The sequence below is a fragment of the Chiloscyllium plagiosum genome, unplaced genomic scaffold (assembly GCF_037043375.1).
Source record: "Chiloscyllium plagiosum isolate Xiang-an unplaced genomic scaffold, Cpla_swu_hap1 HiC_scaffold_7, whole genome shotgun sequence".
In the NCBI taxonomy this organism is placed as follows: domain Eukaryota; kingdom Metazoa; phylum Chordata; class Chondrichthyes; order Orectolobiformes; family Hemiscylliidae; genus Chiloscyllium; species Chiloscyllium plagiosum.
In genome coordinates this window covers 95,676,721-95,699,383 of record NW_028270145.1, presented here as the reverse complement: position 1 = coordinate 95,699,383, position 22,663 = coordinate 95,676,721, and the positions used below count along the sequence as shown (strand labels likewise).

At 41.6% G+C, this 22,663-nt stretch overlaps 1 protein-coding gene across 4 annotated transcripts in view; it reads left to right on the top strand.

Annotated features, from left to right (window-relative positions):
* The window catches only part of cacnb4a (calcium voltage-gated channel auxiliary subunit beta 4a), a 354,028-nt gene that overhangs the window by 81,124 nt on the left and 250,241 nt on the right, over positions 1-22,663 (top strand). The window contains exon 1 of one of the 4 annotated variants that reach the window (XM_043694196.2): positions 21,931-22,180. The exons of the other annotated variants lie outside the window; for them this stretch is intronic. Within the exon in view, the coding sequence (XP_043550131.1) occupies positions 22,136-22,180 (45 nt within the window). The 5' untranslated portion in view covers positions 21,931-22,135. Of the gene's footprint in view, positions 1-21,930; positions 22,181-22,663 lie in introns of those variants that run through there. 4 annotated transcript variants of the gene reach the window in all.

Below are 22,663 nucleotides of genomic sequence, written 5' to 3'. Positions count from 1 at the left end.
GCACTGCTCTCTTGAACTGTCCAACCTGTCCATCCTCCTTCCCACTTATCCGCTCTACCCTCCTCTCTGAAATATCACCATCACCTCCAGCCTTCATCTACCTATCACTTTCCCAGCTACCATTTATCACTTTCCCACCCCTCCCATTTATCTCTCAGCCTCCTTGGTGCTGCCCCCCCCCCCCCCATATTCCTGATGAAGACTCTCCTGCTTCTCGGATGCTGCCTGACCTGCCGTGCTTTTCCAGCACCACACTTTTTGACTCTAACCTGCAGCATCTGCAGTCCTCACTTTCTCCTCCATGCTGCACATTGGAGCAGGCAATGAGGGCATGTAAGGAACTGGAAAAGGAGGATTGGTCTTCCAAAGAGGAGGATGAAGACACCAAGCAGGGAAAATATAATCTTTGCATGATAGAGCACAGTAGCATCAGACATTACACTTTTTGAATGAATGGTAAGATTTAGCCCACAGTCATTCCTAAGATGAGTGCTTTGGATGTATTTCTTTTGAAGCTGAGCCTAAAGAAGATGGATAATTTTGAATTTTATTCATCCCCTCAGGCATGTTTGAACATATTTTCAAAGCACCGTGTTGTAAGCAGTATCTTTAATGCAGAAATTGATGGAGAATAAATTGCAATGATGTCATTTTAATGACCCCTTTCTTGTGAACCCCCACAGAATCCTCAAAATCTATCCACTGAAATAAAATTCTCTTTTGCCAGAAATGGTAATATTTTTCCTTAATTTATTGTGTGAAGTATTGGTGTCAAATATTTTCCTAATCAACCTGCTCAGGGCTGGAATTATACACCTCTAAGACTTGCACCTTGGCCTTCTGGCTTAGTGGTAGGGGCACTACCACTACCCTACAAGAGCCATTACTATTGATAAAGAATTGGATGATTTCTTACTGTATTCTGCTGCCAACAATTAACCTACGGAATACTGTTCCCAATACTTAACCAAGAATGGTGCCAGCTTTAGTTGGCTTCTGTCAGTTGTTACAATGTTTGTGCATTACTTGTTCTTTGGAAAATATTCTGTGATAATCCAAGTGATTTAGATAATTAAACAAATTAGAACGTTATCAAGTCAAAAACAAAAGGCAAAGGACATCCACCTTGACTGAGGAATGGGGAACAGTGAATAAAACAGAGCCAGCTGTAAATTTAAGTTATTACTGTAGATTATAACTCAAAACGCTCAAAAACAAATACGTTCATACTTTAAAATAAAAAAAAACTGCAGATGCTGTAATTCAGAAATAAAAGCAGAAATTGGTGTAAAAGCTCAGCAGGTCTGACAGCATCTGTAGACAGAAATCGGAGTTAATGTTTTTGGGTCAAGTGACCCTTTATTAATTCAAATTTAAGCTCCCTAACCCCAAGTAATGGAACTTATGTATTAAAACAGTGGCATCACTAACTGCAATAGCAAGCATACAATATAGAATATCCATGCTTTCAACATTAAATTTGTCAAAAAAGGAAATAACTTTCTTATTTAAGGATGCTCCAGTTTGTGTGCACATTTTAAATGATTTTAAGATAACATTTTGAAAGAGGAAAAATACATATTTTCTTTGGAAACGTCAATCGCTGCTAAGGAACCAAAGGTTGAGATCCACGGGGTAGGAAATGCAAAGATTAAAAAAGCTAAAAGAAGATGAGCTAACTTTTGTTTTGCTCCCTCAGGGTATGTGGGCATCTTTCACAAGGTCAGCATATATTGTCTTTCCCTAATTGGTGGTACATTGCCTTCTAGCATGGCTAATTACTATGGTCTCCCCAAGGGAGGGGTGTGTGTGTGTGAGAGAAAGATCTGGGAGGAACCAGAAATCAAGGTAATTGAAGGGAGGGTAGCATTCGAATGAAGGCAAGAGTTTTGTCTTATGGCCTTTCATTTCATTTACCATTTACTTTGAACATGGCAAGGCATCATTAGCGCAGAGGAGTTGCACATTTGGCTTGCCCTGGAGAAGGGGGTCAGACAGTATGATTTGTTCCAGACCCTCCAACCCTTAGGAACAGCCCTGGATGCACTCTCACTCTAATATGTGTGATCTGATATGACCAAGTGGCATTGAAGGAATATACATCCAAATCAGGCCACCGTGTGCTTGGAGGATATCTTATGATTGATGGTGTTTGTCATTACCTGTAGCCCTAGGTGAGAGAGGTTATGGGTTTGGAGAGTGCTGTTGAGAAGGCGTAGGCAAGTTATAGCCATGCATCTTGTAGATGATGCTTGGTCCCGCCACTGTATCGCAGTGGTGAAGGGAATGAATGAATGTGGTGGAGGGTAGCCAGGCAGTTTGTTCATGAAAAATGTTGAGAATCTTGAGTGTTGCTCGTGCTATATATCTTGGCAAGTGGAGATATTGAAACACATTTTTGGCTATTTCTTTGCAGTTGGATTGGCAGATTTTGGGGAGTATTTTAATGGCTAGTCTGGTTAACTTTCCAGTCAATGATGACTCACAGGATGTAATTGGTGTGGGATTCAATGATGGTAATCCCATTGAATTCAAGGGGAATTGATTAGACTCTCTCATTGGAGATCATCATTGTTTGGCACTGGCATGATGCAAATATTCTTTTTGAGTTCTCAATCCAAGCCTGGATTTTGCCCAGGTCTTCAGGGAGTGATGAATAAGGAATGGCAACATTTATTTTAAGAACCGTGTAGACTGTATGATTGTAAGAAGAAATGGCTGAGGAATTTTGAGGGCTTGGCAAATAAGATACAACTAAACTTGCTGGTAGCACTGGGGAGGTAGCACAAGTGGGCAGGATAATAACAGATAAATAAAAGTAAGAAACTTTACAATGGAAAGAACTCAGAGACTCGGAGTGAGAGAGGAATTGCCTATCAATGCCACACTTTTTCTTGTACCCTGTCCAAGCGTGACAGCGAAGTTTTAGAAATGGAAGCTGAGCTTCTGCATTAACAATGGAGGAGTTGTATGATGTTTGAGGGGTCCGAACCAATGGTGAGACGAAAACTTATCAGATGTGGGAGAACAAAGCATGGATCTTTCAAAGGTAAGGGAAGGCAGGGATGTGGAGTGGTTGCTCAATGCTAGTTAGTTTTGCCAGTAATGTTTCCTTTCTAGAGAGAAAAACCAGACGAGAAAAAAAATATTAAAAGGCTACAGCACACTTGCTATTTTGATAGGAATTTTCTCAATGGCCATTCCTGATGTATTGTGTGACCATCCGGCGATGGGGAGGTCACTGCGTACTTCCAGCTTTCCAGATATTCAAAGTCGCCAATCACCGTCCAAGCCCAGGGCTCAGTTACATAGCTTGATCTTGCTTAGTAAATCATGGAAGCTAAGATGTGCAGAGTCGATAAGATGCAAGATTGATTGCCAAGCCCATTACCATCATGCTACACTGATTTGCTGTATAGATTTTGAGTTTCTTAGTTTCCAATCTACTTGCTGTGGATCGCAACTTTCACTGTGATTTGCCAGCTGACATCATTACACTTTGCTTTTATGTTGGTGCGGTGATGCCAAAAATGCTTTTCTCAGAATTCTTGTCAGTTTATTATACTAGTTGTGTAAATTGATTTCCATGTATACTTTTAAAGGAATATATGAACATTTAAGAAGTATTGCTATTAATAGATCAATGATGACTTGAAAATCAATAGGCTTTTAAGGGAGATCACGTGAATGAAATATAACCTGAGACATTCCATGTTCTTGTGCAGGATACAAATTGAATTATTCGGGTGAATTCTCACTGAGACTATAAGTTTCTGTGGGCTGTAGCATCATCAGTACACTTATAAAGCATTTGCTAATTATTTGTTATTTCTTGCAAATCTGTAAGGATGCCCTGTCAGAGTACATTGTTCCAAATGGATGTTGGGAAGTGGAAACCTTTCATTGCCGTCCATACAGCCTTACCATGTCCTTGATGTGGCTGCAATATAATTAACAACGGTTATTCTAGTCCTTAGAAGGTTGCAGTAGTAAGGATAGTCTATGCTGTGAAAATGTTAATTTTATTTATTTATATCTTTGTTTTTAATTTCTGTCACCTGCGAATTATCATAATTTTCATGATTTCCTTTTCCAATACATCCCCTCTCTACCCTATATTTAAAGACAATTCAACTAATTAATTGGTTCTTAAAATGCTCTTTCTAATCAGGTACTGGACTGTACGATTGTGAGGGTGCACATATTTGCAACTAGAAATGTCAATTTACAGCCAACCATCATAAGCCCTGCCCAAGAACATGGCACTTGTCATTTTGGTGGAGACAGGAACGGAAGCATCACCCACTTTGAATTTTAGGTTTTATGGAGGCAACTGGCCGTTGACATCATGAGCTGACTCCACTGAAGTTTGGGATTTTGGTAGCCTCTGACTGTGAAATTCTTGAAGTGAGCAGATCAAATCTGGTTTAAACAGGGGCTGAAATTTCTTGACTTGTTTGGAAAGTCAAAGCAGCCCTTTGGGGAGGTAAGGTATCTCTTTGGATCCTGGGACACCTTTGGGTGAAGGTAAAGTAAGTTTTGCGTATAGCGAAAGTGAGGACTGCAGATGCTGGAGATCAGAGTCTAGATTAGAACGTGCTAGAAAAGCACAACAGGTCAGGGAGCATCCGGGTACCAGGAAAATCGACGTTTCGAGCAAAAGCCCTTCATCAGGAATGAGGCCTAAAAACGTCGATTTTCCTGCTCCTCAGATGCTGCCTGACCTGCTGTTCTTTTCCAGCAGCACTCTAATCTAGACCCTACTTTTTGGGTATGTCAGGTGCCTTTCAAGTTATCATAAGTTGGCATACATGGGTATAAAACAAGCACAAGCTCATTCCTGTCAAGATCATTAAAACTAAGTATGTAAGTGAGTTTACTGAGCTGGAAGGTTTGTTTTCAGAATTTAAAATTAAACGCAAACAAGCAGACACAACACAACCAAAAGACATATCAGAAATTACATCCAGACTTCTCAGACCCCTTGGCATCATGGTAGCCCACAAACCTACCAACACACTTAAGCAGAAACTAATGAACCTAAAGGATCCTTAGATACTACCAGCAAAACTAACATAATTTACGAAATTCCATGCAAGAACTGTAAAAAAAAAATACATCGGACAAACAATCAGGAAACTTGCCATCAGGATACATGAACACCAACTAGCCACCAAAAGACACAACACACTATCACTAGTTTCCATACATACAGACAAGGAAGGACATCAGTTTGACTGGGACAACACACACATCCAAGGACAAGCGAAACAAAGACATGCGCAAGAATTCTTAAAAGGATGGCATTCTAACCAGAACTCCATCAATAAACACATCAATTTAAATCCTATCTACCTTCCCTTACGAGCTAACTTACATACTTATCATCAATCTGAGCTACAAATCTTCTCAAAAATTGCTATCATTAGAACTGTCAAGACATGTCAAAATCAACTGTCAAAACTCTTGATAAGAATATTGAGAGGACTTATGATGGGACTTGCCATACTGGCAAGTAATTTAAAAGTTCTGCTCTTTAAATGATTGGAAAATATGTCTGGATTGTTTAAAAATGATTGCTTGCCATTGTGCATTTTGTCATTTGACATACGATTGATGATTTCCATTACAAAATTACTGCTACATCGCAGACTTTTTTTGTTAGTCATGGGATGTGGGCATTGCTGGCTGGTTCAACATTCATTACCCGTTGCTGAGAGTTGTCTATATTGCTGTAGGCCTGGAGTCACATTTTGGCCATACCAGTTGAGGGTGATAGATTTCCTTCCCTAGAGGACACTAGTAAATCAGACAGGTTTCTGCAACAATCAAAAATGGTTATTTGGATCTCATTCAGCTAGCTTTTAATTCCAGATTTTGTTGAATTCAGATTTCACCACCTACTATGGTGTGATATAAAAACTGTAAAATTCAGAATGATAACAATGTGGTTGACTCTTAACTACCCTCTATTCAATTTGGGTTAGGCAGTAAATGTTGGACTAGCCAGTGATGTCCACAACCCATGAACAAATCATAAATTAAATCTATCATCCCAGTAGGATGCCTGTAACCTTTCAGATTGATTGACCATGAGAAATAGTTGTGGACTCATTGATGTGGGACTATGAATTTCAGGGCTTGTTGGTCTGTGGGATTGAGCACTTGGATGATTTTATTTTCTTAAGGCTTTATTTAGTTGGAAGAAATGTAAGTATATCAAGTGGTTATAGAGTCATACAGATGTACAGCATGGAAACAGACCCTTCAGTCCAATACGTCCATGCTGACCAGATATCCCAACCCAATCTAGTCCCACCTACCAGCACCTGGCCCATATCCCTCCAAACCCTTCCTATTCATATACCCATCCAAATGCCTCTTAAATGTTGCAATTCTACCAGCCTCCACCACTTCCTCTGACAGCTCATTCCATATACGTATCACCCTCTGCGTGAAAAAGTTGCCCCTTAGATCTCTTTTATATCTTTCCCCTCTCACCCTAAACCTATGTCCTCCAGTTCTGGACTCCCTAACCCCAGGGAAAAGACTTTGCCTATTTACTCTATCCATGCCCCTCATAATTTTATAAACCTCTATAAGGTCACCCCTCAGCCTCCAACGCTCCAGGGTAAACAACTCCAGCCTGTTCAGCCTCTCCATGACCTCCTGCAACATGACCTCCCAACCCCTGTACTCAATACTCTGACCAATAAAGGAAAGCATACCAAATGCCTTCTTCACTGTCCTGTCTACCTGCGACTCCACTTTCAAGGAGCTATGAACTTGCTCTCCAAGGACCTTATCATTAAGTGTATACTTAAGAGGGAAATCAGGAGAGCAAAACGGGGCCATGAGATAGATTTGGCAAATAGAATTAAGGAGAATCCAAAGGGCTTTTACAAATATATTAAGGACAAAAGGGTAACTAGGGAGAGAATAGGGTCCCTCAAAGATCATCAAGGCGGGCTGTGTGTGGAGCCACAGAAAATGGGAGAGATACTAAATGAATATTTTGCATCAGTATTTACTGTGGAAAAGGAAATGGAAGATATAGACTGTAGAGAAATAGATGGTGACATCTTGCGAAATGTCCAGATTACAGAGGAGGAAGTGCTGGATGTCTTGAAACGGTTAAAGGAGAATAAATCCCCAGGACCTGATCAGGTGTACCCGAGAACTCTGTGGGAAGCTAGAGAAGTGATTGCTGGGCCTCTTGCTGAAATATTTGAATCATCAATAGTCACAGGTGAGGCGCTGAAAGACTGGAGGTTGGCAAACGTGGTGCCACTGTTTAAGAAGGGCGGTAAAGACAAACCAGGGAACTAGAGACCGGTGAGCCTGACCTCGGTGGTGGGCAAGTTGTTGGAGGGTATCCTGAAGGACAGGATGTATATGTATTTGGAAAGGCAAGGACTGGTTCGGGATAGTCGACATGGCTTTATGCGTGAGAAATCATGTCTCACAAACTTGATTGAGTTTTTTGAAGAAGTAACAAAGAAGATTGACGAGGGCAGAGCAGTAGATGTGATCTATATGGACTTCAGTGAGGCATTCGACAAGGTTCCCCATGGGAGACTGATTAGCAAGATTAGATCTCATGGAATACAGGGAGAACTAGCCATTTGGATACAGAACTGGCTCAAAGGTAGAAGCCAGAGGGTGGTGCTGGAGGGTTGTTTTTCAGACTGGAGGCCTGTGACCAGTGGAGTGCCACAAGGATCGGTTTGGGCCCTCTACTTTTTGTCATTTACATAAATGATTTGGATGCGAGCAGAAGAGGTACAGTTAGTAAGTTTGCAGATGACACCAAAATTGGAGGTGTAGTGGACAGTGAAGAGGGTTACCTCAGATTAAAACAGGATCTGGACCCGATGGGCTAATGGGCTGAGAAGTGGCAGATGGAGTTTAAATCAGATAAATGCGAGATGCTGCATTTTTCGAAAGCAAATCTTTGCAGGACTTAGAATCATAGAGATGTACAGCATGGAAACAGACCTTTTGGTCCAACCCATCCATGCCGTACACACTGAATCACATAGGAGAATTTGGGATAGGTGACCAAAAGCTTAGTCACAGTGTTTAAGGACAGTCCTAAAGTAGGAATCATTGAATGCCTACAATATGGAAGTAGGCCATTCAGTCCATGCCATCCTTTCAAAGGGATCCCACCCAGATCCATCCCGCTACCCTATCTCTGTAACCCTGTATTCCCCATGGCCAGTCCACCTAACCTGCACATCTTTGGACTGTGAGAGGGAACCCAGGAAGACAGAGGGAGAAGGGGCAAACTCCACACAGATAATCAACCTGAGGTGGAGTCAAACCGAGGTCTCTGGTGCTGTGAGGCAGAAGTGCTAACCACTCAGCTACTGGAGGGAAATGCAAAAAGGGATGTAGACAGGCAGAAGGATTTGTGGAGGGAATTCCAGAACTTAGGGCCATGGTAATGATGACACAGTGACAGGCAGCAGAGTGATTAAAATTAGGGATGTGAATGAGACCAAAATCAGTGGAGCACAGAGCTTTTGCAGGCTTTTACAGTTGGTTAAACGGACAGAGAGTAGTCTTAAAGTCAAGTAGTTGTCAAGTTATGTCAAGAAAAGAGCAGGATTTGGAGCGAGTTATGAATAAGGAGCAGAGTTCAGAGAGTTAAATTAAGGGAGGATAGGGGATGGAGAGACCAATCAGAGCATTGAGACCAATCAGAGCTCAGTGTGGAGATAATGAAGGCATGGATGAGGGTTTCATTAGTTGGTGAGATGAATAGGACAGAGGTGGTCAATGTTACTAGGTGAAAGTATCTAATCTCAGTGATGATGTGCGCACATGATATGCAGCTGCTCGTCAGTTCAAATATGACACTACATTTCAAATGGCCTGGTTTCTCCCTCAGACAGGCATGGAGTAAATTGCTAGAGAACAGATTTTGTATTGGGGACTAATGAGAATGGCTTCAGTTCTACTGGTATTTAGTTAAAGGAAATTCCTGCTCATCCAATCCTGAATGTCAGACCAAGAGCCTTGCCAAATCCAAGGATTGTTTGGATCCAAGAGAGTTGGAGCGCTGTGAGAGCAACATATAATCAGCACACATTTGATGTAACTGACATGTTTTCAGGGAATATTGCTGGAGGGCAATGTGCAGATTTAAACTGGGAGGAGGCCAAGGCTAGATCCTTGCAGAATTTCAGACATAACACTGAAGGTGCTGGAAGAGAAGCTATTGCAAATGATCCTTTTGCTGTAGCTGGGTCAATAAGAATGAAAGCTGGTGGGGACAGTATCACCTAGTATGAGGATAGTGTCAAACATAGAACATAGAACACCACAGCACAATACAAGCCCTTCAGCGCTTGACGTTGCGCTGACCTGTTAAAACAGTCTAAAGCCCACCTAATCTACACTATTCCATTATCACCCATACGTTTATCCAATGACCATTTAAATTCCCTTAATGTTGGCAAGTCCACTACTGTTGCAGGCAGAGCGTTCCACACCTCTACGACTCTCTGAGTAAAGAACCTACCTCTGACATCTGTCTTCTACCTATCACCCCTCAATTTAAAGCTATGTTCCCTCATGCTACATCACCATCTGAGGAAAAAGGCTCTCACTGTCCATCTTGTATGTCTCGATTAGGTCATCTCCGAGGAATTGATAATGTAGGGAGAGGGAGAGGTGGTTTCAAGGAATTGATAATGTAGGGAGAGGGAAACAATGTTCTCTATTGCCTTTTATCTTTTCATTGGACATGTTAATATTATTAGGAGAAAGTGAGGACTGCAGATGCTGGAGATCAGAGCTGAAAAATGTGTTGCTGGAAAAGCGCAGCAGGTCAGGCAGCATCAAAGGAGCAGGAGAATCGATGTTTCGGTCATAAGCCCTTCTTCAGGAATGAGGAGGGTGTGCCAAGCAGGCTAAGATAAAAGGTAGGGAGGAGGGACTTGGGGGAGGAAGGACATTGGGAATGCGATAGGTGGAAGGAGGTTAAGGTGAGGGTGACAGGCCGGAGAGGGGTTGGGAGCGGAGAGATCGGGAAGAAGATTGCAGGTCAAGAAGGCGGTGCTGAGTCCGAGGGTTGGGACTGAGAAAAGGTAGGGGGAGGGGAAATGAGGAAGGTGGATAAATCTGCATTCATCCCTTGTGGTTGGAGGGTTCTTTAGCGGAAGATGAGGTGCTCTTCTTCCAGGCGTCGTGTTACCATGGTCTGGCGATGGAGGAGGCCAAGGACCTGCATGTCATTGGCGGAGTGGGAGGGGGAGTTAAAGTGTTCAGCCACGGGGTGGTTGGGTTGGTTGGTGCAGATGTCCCAGAGGTGTTAATATTATCACTCATTTCTAATTGTCCATTTGTAATTTCCCTTTAGTTTGGGTCTAGTTTGGGAACATGGTTGGCATGGACTGGTTGTACCAAAGGGTCTGTTTCCATTCTTTATGACTCCATGATGATCCTAGGTTCTAACCTTCAGAAAATATAGAATAAACAAATTTTTTAATGCTTTATAAATTTGAAAGCAATTTTATATAATTATTCATTTTGTCCTTTACGTATCAAGCCTTAGTGTGACATCTGTGACTGTACATTGCCTGTGCCTTCAAGTCTGCTAGTGTGAAGACTACTGGGCATATATAATTTATCTGTAGGTGGATGTAATACTTGAACTTAACAGGGATATGTAGAAATGTGGAAGCTTTCACTTCAAAAGCATGTGGTTTAAAGCACATCCTTTATAAAGATAATAGAAACAGGTTTTTTTTTCTGTTTTGAGTCCTCTAAAGTCAGTGTCCCTTAATCTGACTTTCAGCTCAATGTCACTTTGCATAGTGATTATCTCCATATCAACTCAACTAACAATTCTGTAAAGTGATCATACCACAAATAAAGGTGCTGGATTTGGGGAAGGCTTTCTCATAAGATAAAATAGGATCTGGCCATAGTGCACTGGGAGTGGCTACTTGCAAGAAAGTCCACATCAGAGCAGTGGTAGCAATTAAATGGGTAATTGTGAGATATTATTCTTTGAATTAGATTTTAGATTTTATTGTCACACATACTCAAGTACAGGGATACATGAGGACAGTGAAAAGTGCACAATGTTGCAATTCCCGGCACTATCTTAGATTCAAAGGTGCTTCGATACAAAATCTTAGGTAAAAAGTAGAAAATAAAGAAGTAAAGTTAAAAGTTCAACATTACAGTACTCCTAAAGTGCTTAGCCCTGGGCCCTTCCGCCCTGACACAGAGACCAACACAAGCAGGAAGCAGTCGACTAGCCTCAAGCCCCTTGCCTCTTCAGATGACAATGCCACCATCAGGCTGCGCTGGGCTGATCTTGGCAATGCAGCCGCTGCTGAAACTGCCTGCTCCCACACCAGGCACTGGGCCCAAACCCGACTCCCTCTGCCTTCGCCGCTGTCCGGAATACAAACCAGACTTACTCTGCCCCCACCACTGCTGGGAGCACAGACCCGACTCCCTCTGCCCCCTCTGCTGGTCAGAGCACAGACCCGACTCCCTCTGCCCCCGTCACTGGGAGCACAGACCCAACTCCCTCTGTCCCCGCCACTGGGAGCACAGATCTGACTCCCTCTGCCCCACCACTGCCCGGTGCACAAACCTGACTCCCTCTGCCTCCTACACTGCCAGGACCACCAACCCGACTCCCTCTGCTGCTGCAGGGGGACAAACATCGACCAGAGGTGCTGGACAGCTTGAAGTCATCTGAGTTTCCACAGAAGGTAAGTAAGGTGAAAGTGAGAAAAGAGAAGCAGTGAAAGAAGACCAAAAAATGGAGCAGACGAGTTCTAGGCAGGACCTTGCATGCTACGCTGCTACTCTGCCACCACTTCCCAGTGAGAGTATGGGGCCTATGATTCCTGGAAAGATAAAGCGTGGAACCAACAATTGCAGGGAACCCTGGATGCCAAGGGTCTTACAGGATTGGATACTGAAAAAAAAGAAATCCGATGGCTAATGAGTGTGGAGGTGCAGCAGGCAGTGAAGAAGGCAAAGGGTATGCTGGCTTTCGTAGAGAAGGGATTTGAGTACATGAGCAGGGAATGTGTTGTTGCAATTGTACAGGACTTTGCTGAGACCACACCTGGAATATTGTGTGCAGTTTGGTCTCCTTACTTCAGAAGGGATGTTCTGGCTATGGAGGGAGTGCCAAAGATTTATCAGAATAATTCCTGGGAAGTCAGGACTGACATATGAAGAGAGACTGAATTGGTTAGGACTAAATTCACTCGAGTTTTGAAGAGTGAGGGAGGATCTCATAGAAGCCTATAAAATATAAGACAGGGTAAACGCAGTATGGATGTTCTGATGGACTGCCATGTCCAGAACCAGGTGTCATAGACCAAGGATACGGAGTAAGCCATTTAGGACTGAGAAGAGGAGAAATATCTTCAACCAGAAAGTGGTGAGTCTTTGAAATACTCTGCCACAGGAAGCAGTTAAGACCAAAAGATTGAAGTCTTTCAAGAAGGGGTTAGGTATAACAAGGTCCGCCATGATAATATTGAATAGTAGACCAAGCTGAAAGGGCGGAATGCTCCTAGTTTCTATGTTTCTTTGATAACAATGGTTCAAAATAATGAATGCTCTAGAGGAGTCTTATGGTAAGTGTTGAGAGAGGGGTAATGTAAAAAAGAAATCAGATAGTGAAGAAAGGACTTGAAAAAAAGCATTTGTGGGTAGCAGGCAGTTTTATAAATATACTGGGGGCAAGATAATAACCAGGGAAAGATTAGAGTCCATTAGGAACCAAAGAGGTAATCTATGTATGGAACTGGAAGACAACTGAGATTTGAAATGAGTACTTTATATTTATATTCACTGTGAGAGAAGAATGAGGTAGGTCTAAAAATCAGGGAGAGAACTATGATATATGTGAACAAATTAACATTAAGAGAGAGAAGGTATTAGTGTTTCTGGCAGGCTTGAAATTAGCTAAACTCCCAGGCCCAGATATGATGTATCCTGGGCAGCTGTGGAAGGCAAGGGTGGATATTACAAATGCTCTGACTTTAATTTTTTATAGTGTTGAATATAAGAGCAAGGAGTGTACGAGACAGTTGTATATAATGTTAGTTAGGCCACAGCTAGAATACTGTGGACATTTCTGGTCACCACATTACAGAAAGGTTGAGTTTGCACTCGAGAGGATGCAGAAGAGATATTCCAGGATATTGCCTGGGCTGGAGAAATTCAGCTATGAAGAGAGACTGGATCGGTTTTTTATTTGTTCCTTATGGCAGAGAAGACTGAGGTGTACAAAATTATGAGAGATGTAGATAGGCTAGGTAAGGAGAAACCTTTCCCCTTAGTAAAGGGGTCACCATCCAGGGGACAGAGTTTTAAAGATAGGACCAGGAGGTTAGAGGGGATTTGAGGAACAATCTTTACACCCAGTGAGTTATGGGCATCTAGAATTCGCTGACTGATAGGGTGTTGGAGAGGGGGAACCTTCAAGACACTTCAGTATTTAGATGAGTACTTGAATTGCTGATGCGTACAAGGCTATGGGCCAAGTTTGGAGAAATGGGATTAAAATAGGTGCATGATAACCGGCACAGACCTAAAGTTATAAAGTCATATGGCACGGAAACAGACTCATCGGCCCTACTCGCCCATGCTGGCTAGGTTTCCTAAACAGGTCCCATTTGCCTACATTTGGCCCACATCTCTCTAAACCTTTCCTATCCATGTACCTGAAATGGGCCAAAGGGCCATTTTCAATGCTGTAAATTCCCTATGACTCTGTGACTCTCTAATGAATTGCTTTGCAAATCAAACACCTAATGGAATTTGGTACCCAACCCATCAATATCTTCTTGAAGGATTGGATTTGAGATAACCATGGTGAGTTATCCCATCACTGTCTAACTCCTGAAATTGCCTTTTGAGTTCCGCTGCTAACTTCTTTAGGAGGGCACTGAAGATTTCCGGGTAGAACCATTTTTGCTTTGTGCTTGACGTTTAACTGTATTTTCTCCAGATTTGGGGAATGCTGCAGTGTTTAATTTTAATTGGGTGGGCCACACACCCAATTTCAATTTGAATTGATTCAAGGCACTGATCATATATGCTAAATATTTGTTATTTCCCTGCAGTTCACAATTCAGATCACTCAGTTTTGATGCTTTGTGTATAAGGAACCCAAAGTGGAGCAGCCCACATTATCTGACAGCTCAAAGTGCACTTCACTTCTTGATTAAAGAAAACTGATAATTTCAGGCATCAGATCTAAAAATCTCTGAGGCATGTTCCCTCAACTTAGTCATCTCCCATTAGCATCGAGGATGATTTCACTGTCGGCAGTGTAGAGTTTGTCAAGTAAGGATTGAAACAGGCTGTGCTGAAGGGCTCTTGATTGAGAGTCTACAATCTTAACAATAACTATCAGTACATGAATAGAGTCCATCACTTTACTCGCTAATATTTACTAGTCAATTATACAGTGGTACTTGACAATAGAAGGGAAACCAGGATTTTTTCTGCAAAATGCAACAAGCTTGCATCAGGCCAAGTGTGGCTGGTGAGCCATCAGTTGAGTTGGAAATCAGTTTCTTGATTGGAGTGTATTCTCAAACATGTATTTTTGGAATTCATTGTAAATATCTATCTCCCTTAAGAGACAAAAGGGTGAGAATGTCCTCTATAGTTATACTGTCCTGAAAAGCCACATACACAAAACAATCAGTTGGGCTATGTCAGGCATGTCAGTGGATCCATCGAACTGCAGTGGGAGTCATTCACAATCCTTCAGGTCCAGCTGTAGTTGCTGAAAAATGTCTTTGCACAAAGATTTCACTAGCCTTGCAACTGTGGAAGCAATAAGTGTCATGCTTTGGCTTGCCATTATTGTTTCTTCTTTGTTCTTAAAGTCTCTGACAGAGTCAGCAGCCATGGTCGTTGCTTCTTTAATTACTTTACCATCTGGGAATGATTTCTTGTATTTTACCAAAAGTGCAGGCTTTTTGCTGGTTGAGAAACTACTGTTGAGCTTTCAAAATGATGTTCAGCTTCTCAATTTTTTCGTACAAAGCACAGTATTTAATGAAAAATATCTTTGAGTTTATGGTGTCTTGTTGTGTAGTGTGCTTCCAAATTCCCCTTTTTACTTAATAATATATTTGGTGACATTAAGGCAAGGACTTGTGTCTTTTCCTGTTGTGAACAGAAATTAGTTCTCCTGTTCTACATGGAAGTTGTGTGTTGTTGGTTTCATTTTAGATGGTCCAGATCCATCACACATGATTATTGCTTCATCTCATAGTTAGTGACTTCACCGTGCCACTGGTCACACTGCAGGTCGGCACCTAGATCTGTGCCTCTGGAACATCCACAATGTTGCCATCTGAGTTTGAGTGTGGAAGTATGGGAGGTCACTTAGATGGTCTCGATTTCTTTCCAGGGCTCCTGGTTAGCATGCTTTGCTCAGATGTTGAATGTGGGACATAGCAGCATTTCTGAAATTTTTCTTCATCCTGCACAGACCAATTAGGTAATCAGCAGAAAAAAACCTCGCACTCTCTGGAGAGCAGCAGAGGTGTAGGATGTGCTGAGCTGCTTTTGCAGAGAGTCTATGTGGACATAGAGAGCTGAATAATAATCTTTGTTTCTAGTACAGCAATGTACTGGCTTCGTACAACAATTCCCAGTATATTTCTTTTAATTTGTTTGCATTGCCACAATACAGCTTCTTTTACCTTGCAATGATAATTCATATGGACCAAATTAACACATGGTACAGCAACTGGGAAAGGTTGTTAAAAGCTCATACTTTCCTTGAGTTGCATGGTGCAGGAAGCAGAAGTTAGCATTGATATGATGATTGATTTATGATTGGCAAGGGAATGTGGGCGGACGATCAGATTGACTGTCAGAGGGGCTGCAATTGAACCACCTGTTGCCATCAATGATTTAGAGACCAGGGTTATAGATGGTCCATACTGCCGCCACTGTGCATGGAAGTGGAGGGACAGAATGTTGAAAGTGATGGGTGCAGGACCAGTCAAACAGGCTGCTTTGCCTAGAAGGTATTGAACTTAAAGTGTTATTGGAAGCTGTACACATCCAGGCAAGGGACAGGATTTCACCACACTCTTGTTTTGTGTTTTGAAGTCAGTGAACAGGCTTTGGGGAGACAGGGATTACCCACTGCAGAATTCCTAGTCTCTGATTTTGTCTTGTAGCCACAATATTCATATGTTCAGTTTACTTTATGGTCAGTGGAAAACCCCAGGGTATTGATAGTGGGAGATTCAGCAGTGGTAATGCCATCGAATGTCAAGATGAGATGATTAACATTTCTCTTTGTTGCACCTCCTGCCATAGCCAGAACATTCTTCCCCAGATAAGGAGACCAAAACTGCACACAATACTCTAGAATTAGTCTTGCCAAGGCCCTGTACTGTTGCAACAAGACTGTCCTGCTCCTGTACTTGACTCCTCTCACTGTGAAGATCAACATATCCTTTGCCTTCCTCACCAACTGCTGCCCTTCATGTTTACTTTCAGTGCAACCCCATGGCTAGTTGCATTTCCCTGTTTTTCAATCTATCGCCATTCAGATACTAAAATGCTTTCCAGTTTTTGTGACCAAAATGGATGACTTCACACATATGCACATTTTATTTCATTTGCTCACTCACTCAACTTGCCCAAATTGCACTGAAGCATCTTTACATCCTCCTCACAGCTCATCTTCCCACCCAGCTTTGTGTTGATGGAGTTCAGATGCAGACCAGCCATGAGTTAATTGAATGGCAAACAGTCTTATGGAGTCTAAGCAGCTACCCTTGTTTCTGGGTTCCTTTGCAGGTCCTCAGATCTATTGTATTAGATTAGATTCCCTTAGTGTGGAAACAGGCCCTTCGGCCCAACCAGTCCACACCAACCCTCCAAAGAGGAACCCACCCATTTCCCTCTGACTAATGCACCTAACACTGTGGGTAATTTAGCATGGCCAATTCACCTGACCTGCACGTTTTTGGACTGTGGGAGGAAACCCACGCAGAGTATGTGCAAACTCCACACAGGCAGTCACCCGAGACTGGAATTGAACCTGTGACCCTTGTGCTGTGAGGCAGCAGTGCTAGCCACTGAGCCACTGTGCTGCCCATGGTATCACTAATGGTGTTTGAACTCACTCAGGTCAGAAAAATATAATTCCTCTTAAAATCTTGGGGATATATTTACTGACATTTCAGCAGTGAATTATTTTTGGATCAATTTTATTATAAAGCCCCTTTTAACGTGCATAATACCTGAGTTGAGTGGAGATCCATGAAACTTTGATATTTTCCATTACCCAAGCAGCTTTCTGCAGTGATCTCTTTGTAGACAACATGAGGAAGCTCTAAAAAAAATATCCCCCCCCCCCGCCATTACCTGCTGGAGATCTCACAAGTTACTGTTTAGAAGTTGTGAGACAATTGTGTCATATTTTCAAAACCTTTTGCACCTTTTGCTGATGTGAGAAAGTAAAGAGCCCTTTATATATTTAGACATTTTTACCAAAATACATTAAAGTCCTTCAGTGAGCTACGTTGACTACTTTTTAAAAATGAATTTACCAACCTATATTTAGCACACAGCAGGGTCCCAATAACAGCATTGATTTAAATAACCAAATTATCTCTTTTTGATGTAGTTAGCCTGGGGGATGAATACAGGTTAAAACACCTGAGATAGTGATTCCTTTTTCTGACCAGGACCATGACATATTAAGGAAGACGGCAGTTCAATACTGTACTGAAGTGTCTGTCCACTTAGCCTTTTAGTTGTGTGATCATGGAGTGTTTTCAATAAGGCTCTTGAACATTGAGGTCAGCTGTTACAGGCTTACTGAACATACGGTACTTAAACACACATTTAAAATGTAACATTACCATCACACCTAATTTTTAGGGATTTACACATAGTCCAGTTCTGAACCGAGTGTCTTGGTCTTCTGCAAATCAAAATACTCATTATCAATGGCTTTATATTTCATATTTCCAGTATGATAATTCATCCCATTCTGTATTACCTTCTGTGTTAAAATGCAACTTCCCATAAGGAGAATTGAATTAAGTTAAACCTACTTAATAATTTTAGCTTCTCTAAATCAATTCATATCTCATTGGGCTAAATATATGACCATTCCTCCCCTCCTCCCCCACCCTTTTAATTTTAGGGCTCTTGTGGCACAGCGGTAGTATCCCTGCCTCTGAGCCAGAACATCTGGGTTCAAGTCCCAGCTGCCCCAGAGATGTGTCATAACAGGTTGTTTAAAAATCACAATATCTCCCTTCATTATCTTATCAGCAGTTTCACTCTTGTTCCCCATAGTTATTACACAAAGTTATTTAAACTGAATTCTGTCCTAATTCTGTATTCTTTGTACCAATTAAAAAGGATGATGTATGCCTAGATATTTTATTTCCCAGAGGTTACTGATTTCCTATGTTGTTATCAAATGATTAAACTCCAGGAGTCAACATATAAGAGCTTGTCTTTCCTTAAACCTCTTATTGCTTCATCCTGAAAATAGCCATTTGGCAGCCCTAGCCCACAACCCAGAGGCACATTAATTTGACTTGTACTTTACTGCTTAAAAGGCAAAGCCTAAAGATTAACATTACAACATTGTAATGGGAAATCAGCAGTATTATAGCATTAGTCTATGGGAAAATCAGATGAGCCCTATCTGCTCATGTGCAGCTGAGCTTCAAACACAAATTCCCCCTAATGCTACTGATACCATTTGCTGCTGAGCTTCACAGCATATATTTCATAGCCTTGTTAACTATCATAACTATGCAAATACTGATGCTGTCAATCTACAAATTCGTAGAAGTTATACATAGAATTCCTGTTGACCTGCTCGCTGAGCTGGTAAGTTTGTTTGCAGACGTTTCGTCACCATATTAGATATCATCATCAGTGCTCCTCTGGTGAAGCATTGGTGTTCTGTCCCTCTTGCTATTTATCTGTCCTGGTTTGCTGAGGTGGATGATATCATATCCAGGTTTGTTTCTTAGTGGTTGGTGTTTGGGGTCTAACTCTACATGTTTGTTAATGGACCTCCAGGTTGAGTGCCAGGCCTCCCGGAATTCCTGTGCTTGTCTTTGTTTGGCTTGTCCAAGGATAGATATGTTGTCCTAGTTGAATTTATGTCCTTTTTCCATGTGCATAGTCACAAGCAATAGTTGATCATGTCTATTGGTGGCTAGTTGGTATTTGTGATCCCTGGTGGCTAGTTTTCTTCTGGTTTGACCTATGTAATGTTTGTGGCAGTCTTTACATGGTATTTTGTATATAATATTGGTTCTGTTAGTTATGGGTATGGGATCCTTTATACTTCTCAATAGCTGTCATAGCATAGTTGTTGGTTTGTGGGCTACCATGATATCTAAGGGTTGGAGTAGTGTGGTGGTCATTTCCGATATGTCCTTGAAGTAGGCAGGGTAACATATCATCAGAACATTGTTCAAGTGAATCATAACACACTGCAGCATCCCGGAGCTGCATAAAGCCGAAGAAGAACACTTATATGGTGTCTTAAAAGCAAGATTATGCAAAAAGTGTAGTCCGCTGGTACCTGCACAACCATAACAAGAAGACACAACATCATAGGACAAGCCAAACAAAGACATGCACAGAATTCCTGGCACTCAACTCGGAACTCCATAAACAAACATGTAGAGTTGAACCCCATATACCAACCATCAAGAAACAAAACTGGAAATGATGCCACCCACCTCAGCAAACTGGGACAGATCACCAACACTTCACCAGAGGTGCACTGATGATATTAATTTGTATGGTGATGAAACATCTGCAAACAAACTTATCAGCTCAGTGAGCAAGTCATTCACAACCTGAGCTACAAATCTTTTCAAGAACTTTGATTAGAATTCCTTTCTATCATAAATTACATGGTTGCATGTTTTGATACGTCATGATCATTTGACATAATGTGCACTACAATTTTAAGTTAAAAGTCATGAGACAATACCCTCCAAACACATGACTGCTACAGTCTAGAAGGACAAGGGCAGCAGATACATGGGACCACCACCACCATCACCACCTGCAAATTTCCCTCCAAGCCACTCACTATCCTGACTTGGAAAGGTATTGCCTTTCCTTCAGTGTCAGTGGGTCAAAAACCTGGAATTCCCTTCCTCATGACATTGTGAGTGTATCTATTCAAAATGGACGACAGCAGTTCAAGGACACAATGCACCACCGCCTTCTCAACTGCAACTAGGGATGAGCGATGAATACTGGCCCAGCCAATGATGCCCATATCCTGTGAGTGAATAAAAAGAAAATTCAAATTTTGTATCTGCATATGAGTTCAACATCAACTTTGATCCTTATTTTCTTAATTCAAATCTCAAGCCAGGAGTGTGATGCACTGGTGTCGCTTTGCCTGGATGAATGCATTTCCAACAAGATTTGAGAACCTTGACTTTATCCTGGATAAAGCAACCCACTTGTTTGGTATCCCATCCACCATCTTAAACATTTCAGTCCCTGCGCCATTCACTCACGAGAGTCAACGGAGAGTACCATCTACAAGAGATGTGGTATATACTTACCAAGGCACATCTACTAATATCTTTCAAACCCAGAATTTCAACCACCTAAAAGGACCAGGACAGCGGATAATGTAGAAACATGACCATCTCCAAGCCACACACCATCTGTCACCATTCCTTCACTGTTGCTGAGCCAAACATTTGAGTTTCCTTCGTAACATTACTTTAGGTATATCTATACTACATAGATTGCAAATTCAAGAAATTAGCACACCACCACCTTCTTGGGAAACTAGGGATGGATACCTCTTATAATACTAACAGTATTTTAGAGTCACTCCCCATTCAAGAACTGCCAGTGACACTCACAATCCTGAAAAGAAAAATCAAGTCCGGATGAAAATTCCTTTTCTCAGTTCAATTTCAATCATGGTAAGTGCAATGTGAGTCACCTGAATTATACAGAAAATTACACCTATACTCACTAAGGTTATTATCTTTGAAAGTGAACCCTGAGCATTATTGTTGTCAGTAATTTCCCTCACTTTCTCTGTTGGCACAGACAATACACAAGAAAATCTATGTTGAGAGCTCGAAATTTCTGAAGACCGTGTTCCTTTAAATAAATAGGGAAGAAATCCCAGTTAGTACTCAATGAAGAAAAACTGACATAATATATTGTGCTGCGAAGAAATATTATTATGGTCTGTTACTTTAGATGCGCACACCTCAGTTAGAAAGTGTATAACATAGAGACTGAGGTACGGAAACATGGTTTTAGGTTTCCAAGACCTATGTGAAAACATGCTACTACCTTAAAGAAATGGCAATGTGATAATTATTTTATTGATCAGAGCTTGTGTAATGAAGACATACTTTCTCTTTAAGGAGCTGCACATTGATGCAAATAAGCCTGTGCTAAGTATGAAATTAACTGAAATAATAGAAATGCTTACATGCTTCAGTTAGCCTGCCAATAGGAATGGCCAATAGGCGTGTTCAGCATATAATTTCTATGCAAACATAGAGGCAGGTTAATTGTATATATTCTGGTGCTGATGTCAAAATAAGGATACAAAATTGAATATTTGCAACTGGCAGATCACGGATGTCCCTGTGCAAATGGCTAAAAATAACTTGCTTATCTAATGCAGAAGGAATTTATCAAATCACTTCAGCAGGTGAAGAAGCTTTTTCTCCTTTGCCATCGAATCCTCATCTACAGACTAGAGGAACAAAGGCAGTCCTCAGCTAACTGGAGTCTAGCTCAGCCAATCATAGAGTCCCCTTCTGGCTGTGTCATCAGGAGCTGATGAGGAGAGGATGCTTTTTATTCTGTAGTTGAAAGGCAGAGAAATGCCAGGTCTGAGCAGCCTGTGGGGATAACCTGCTCTCCATGATGTGAATGAACAGCGTCTCTCTCTCTCTCTCTCTCTCTATCTATCTATCTATCTGATTCTTGACTGGGTTACGCATCTCTGTAACAGACAACAGCAAGCGCTGGAATTCTTGGCCTCCTGGCTCTCCATTTGCAGCCGGACTGACATATTTATACTCTGTGGTGTTTATCAGCAGTGCTGGTTGATCAGAGCTCCATGTACGACAATCTGTACCTGCATGGATTCGATGACTCGGAGGCGGTGAGTAAATTTTGTGCGAGTGAACTGGGAAGAGCGAAGGGAATAGAGCAGTGTTATCGAGTAGCAGATAGAGTAGGTTATGTTCTTTTTTAAAAAATATAACACTGGTTGCTATTTCTGTCAACCAGCAGGGATTTCTTTTAATTCGGTGACACCTGCAATAATCTTCCATGAAAGCTAGAAATGATACTGTCAATATCTGAGGCGACTTGGGGCCTGATATGGCTGTAGTCACCAGCAATTCTAGTTTCTCTGTTTCTTAGCAGCAGTAGCAGAAAACAGCAGCAATGGATAGTGTCTTCTCTCTGTCAAGCCTTAACAACCCCAACATGACAACTATTAACACAGCGTTTTGAAGCAAGAGAAAAATAACAGAATTAACTTGCACATGCAGAGCCAAATTGAAAATGTTTTGACTTTCTTTCTATTTATTTAAACTCTCCACATAGCTAACCAATTCAGAATCCAAAGTTAAACCAGACT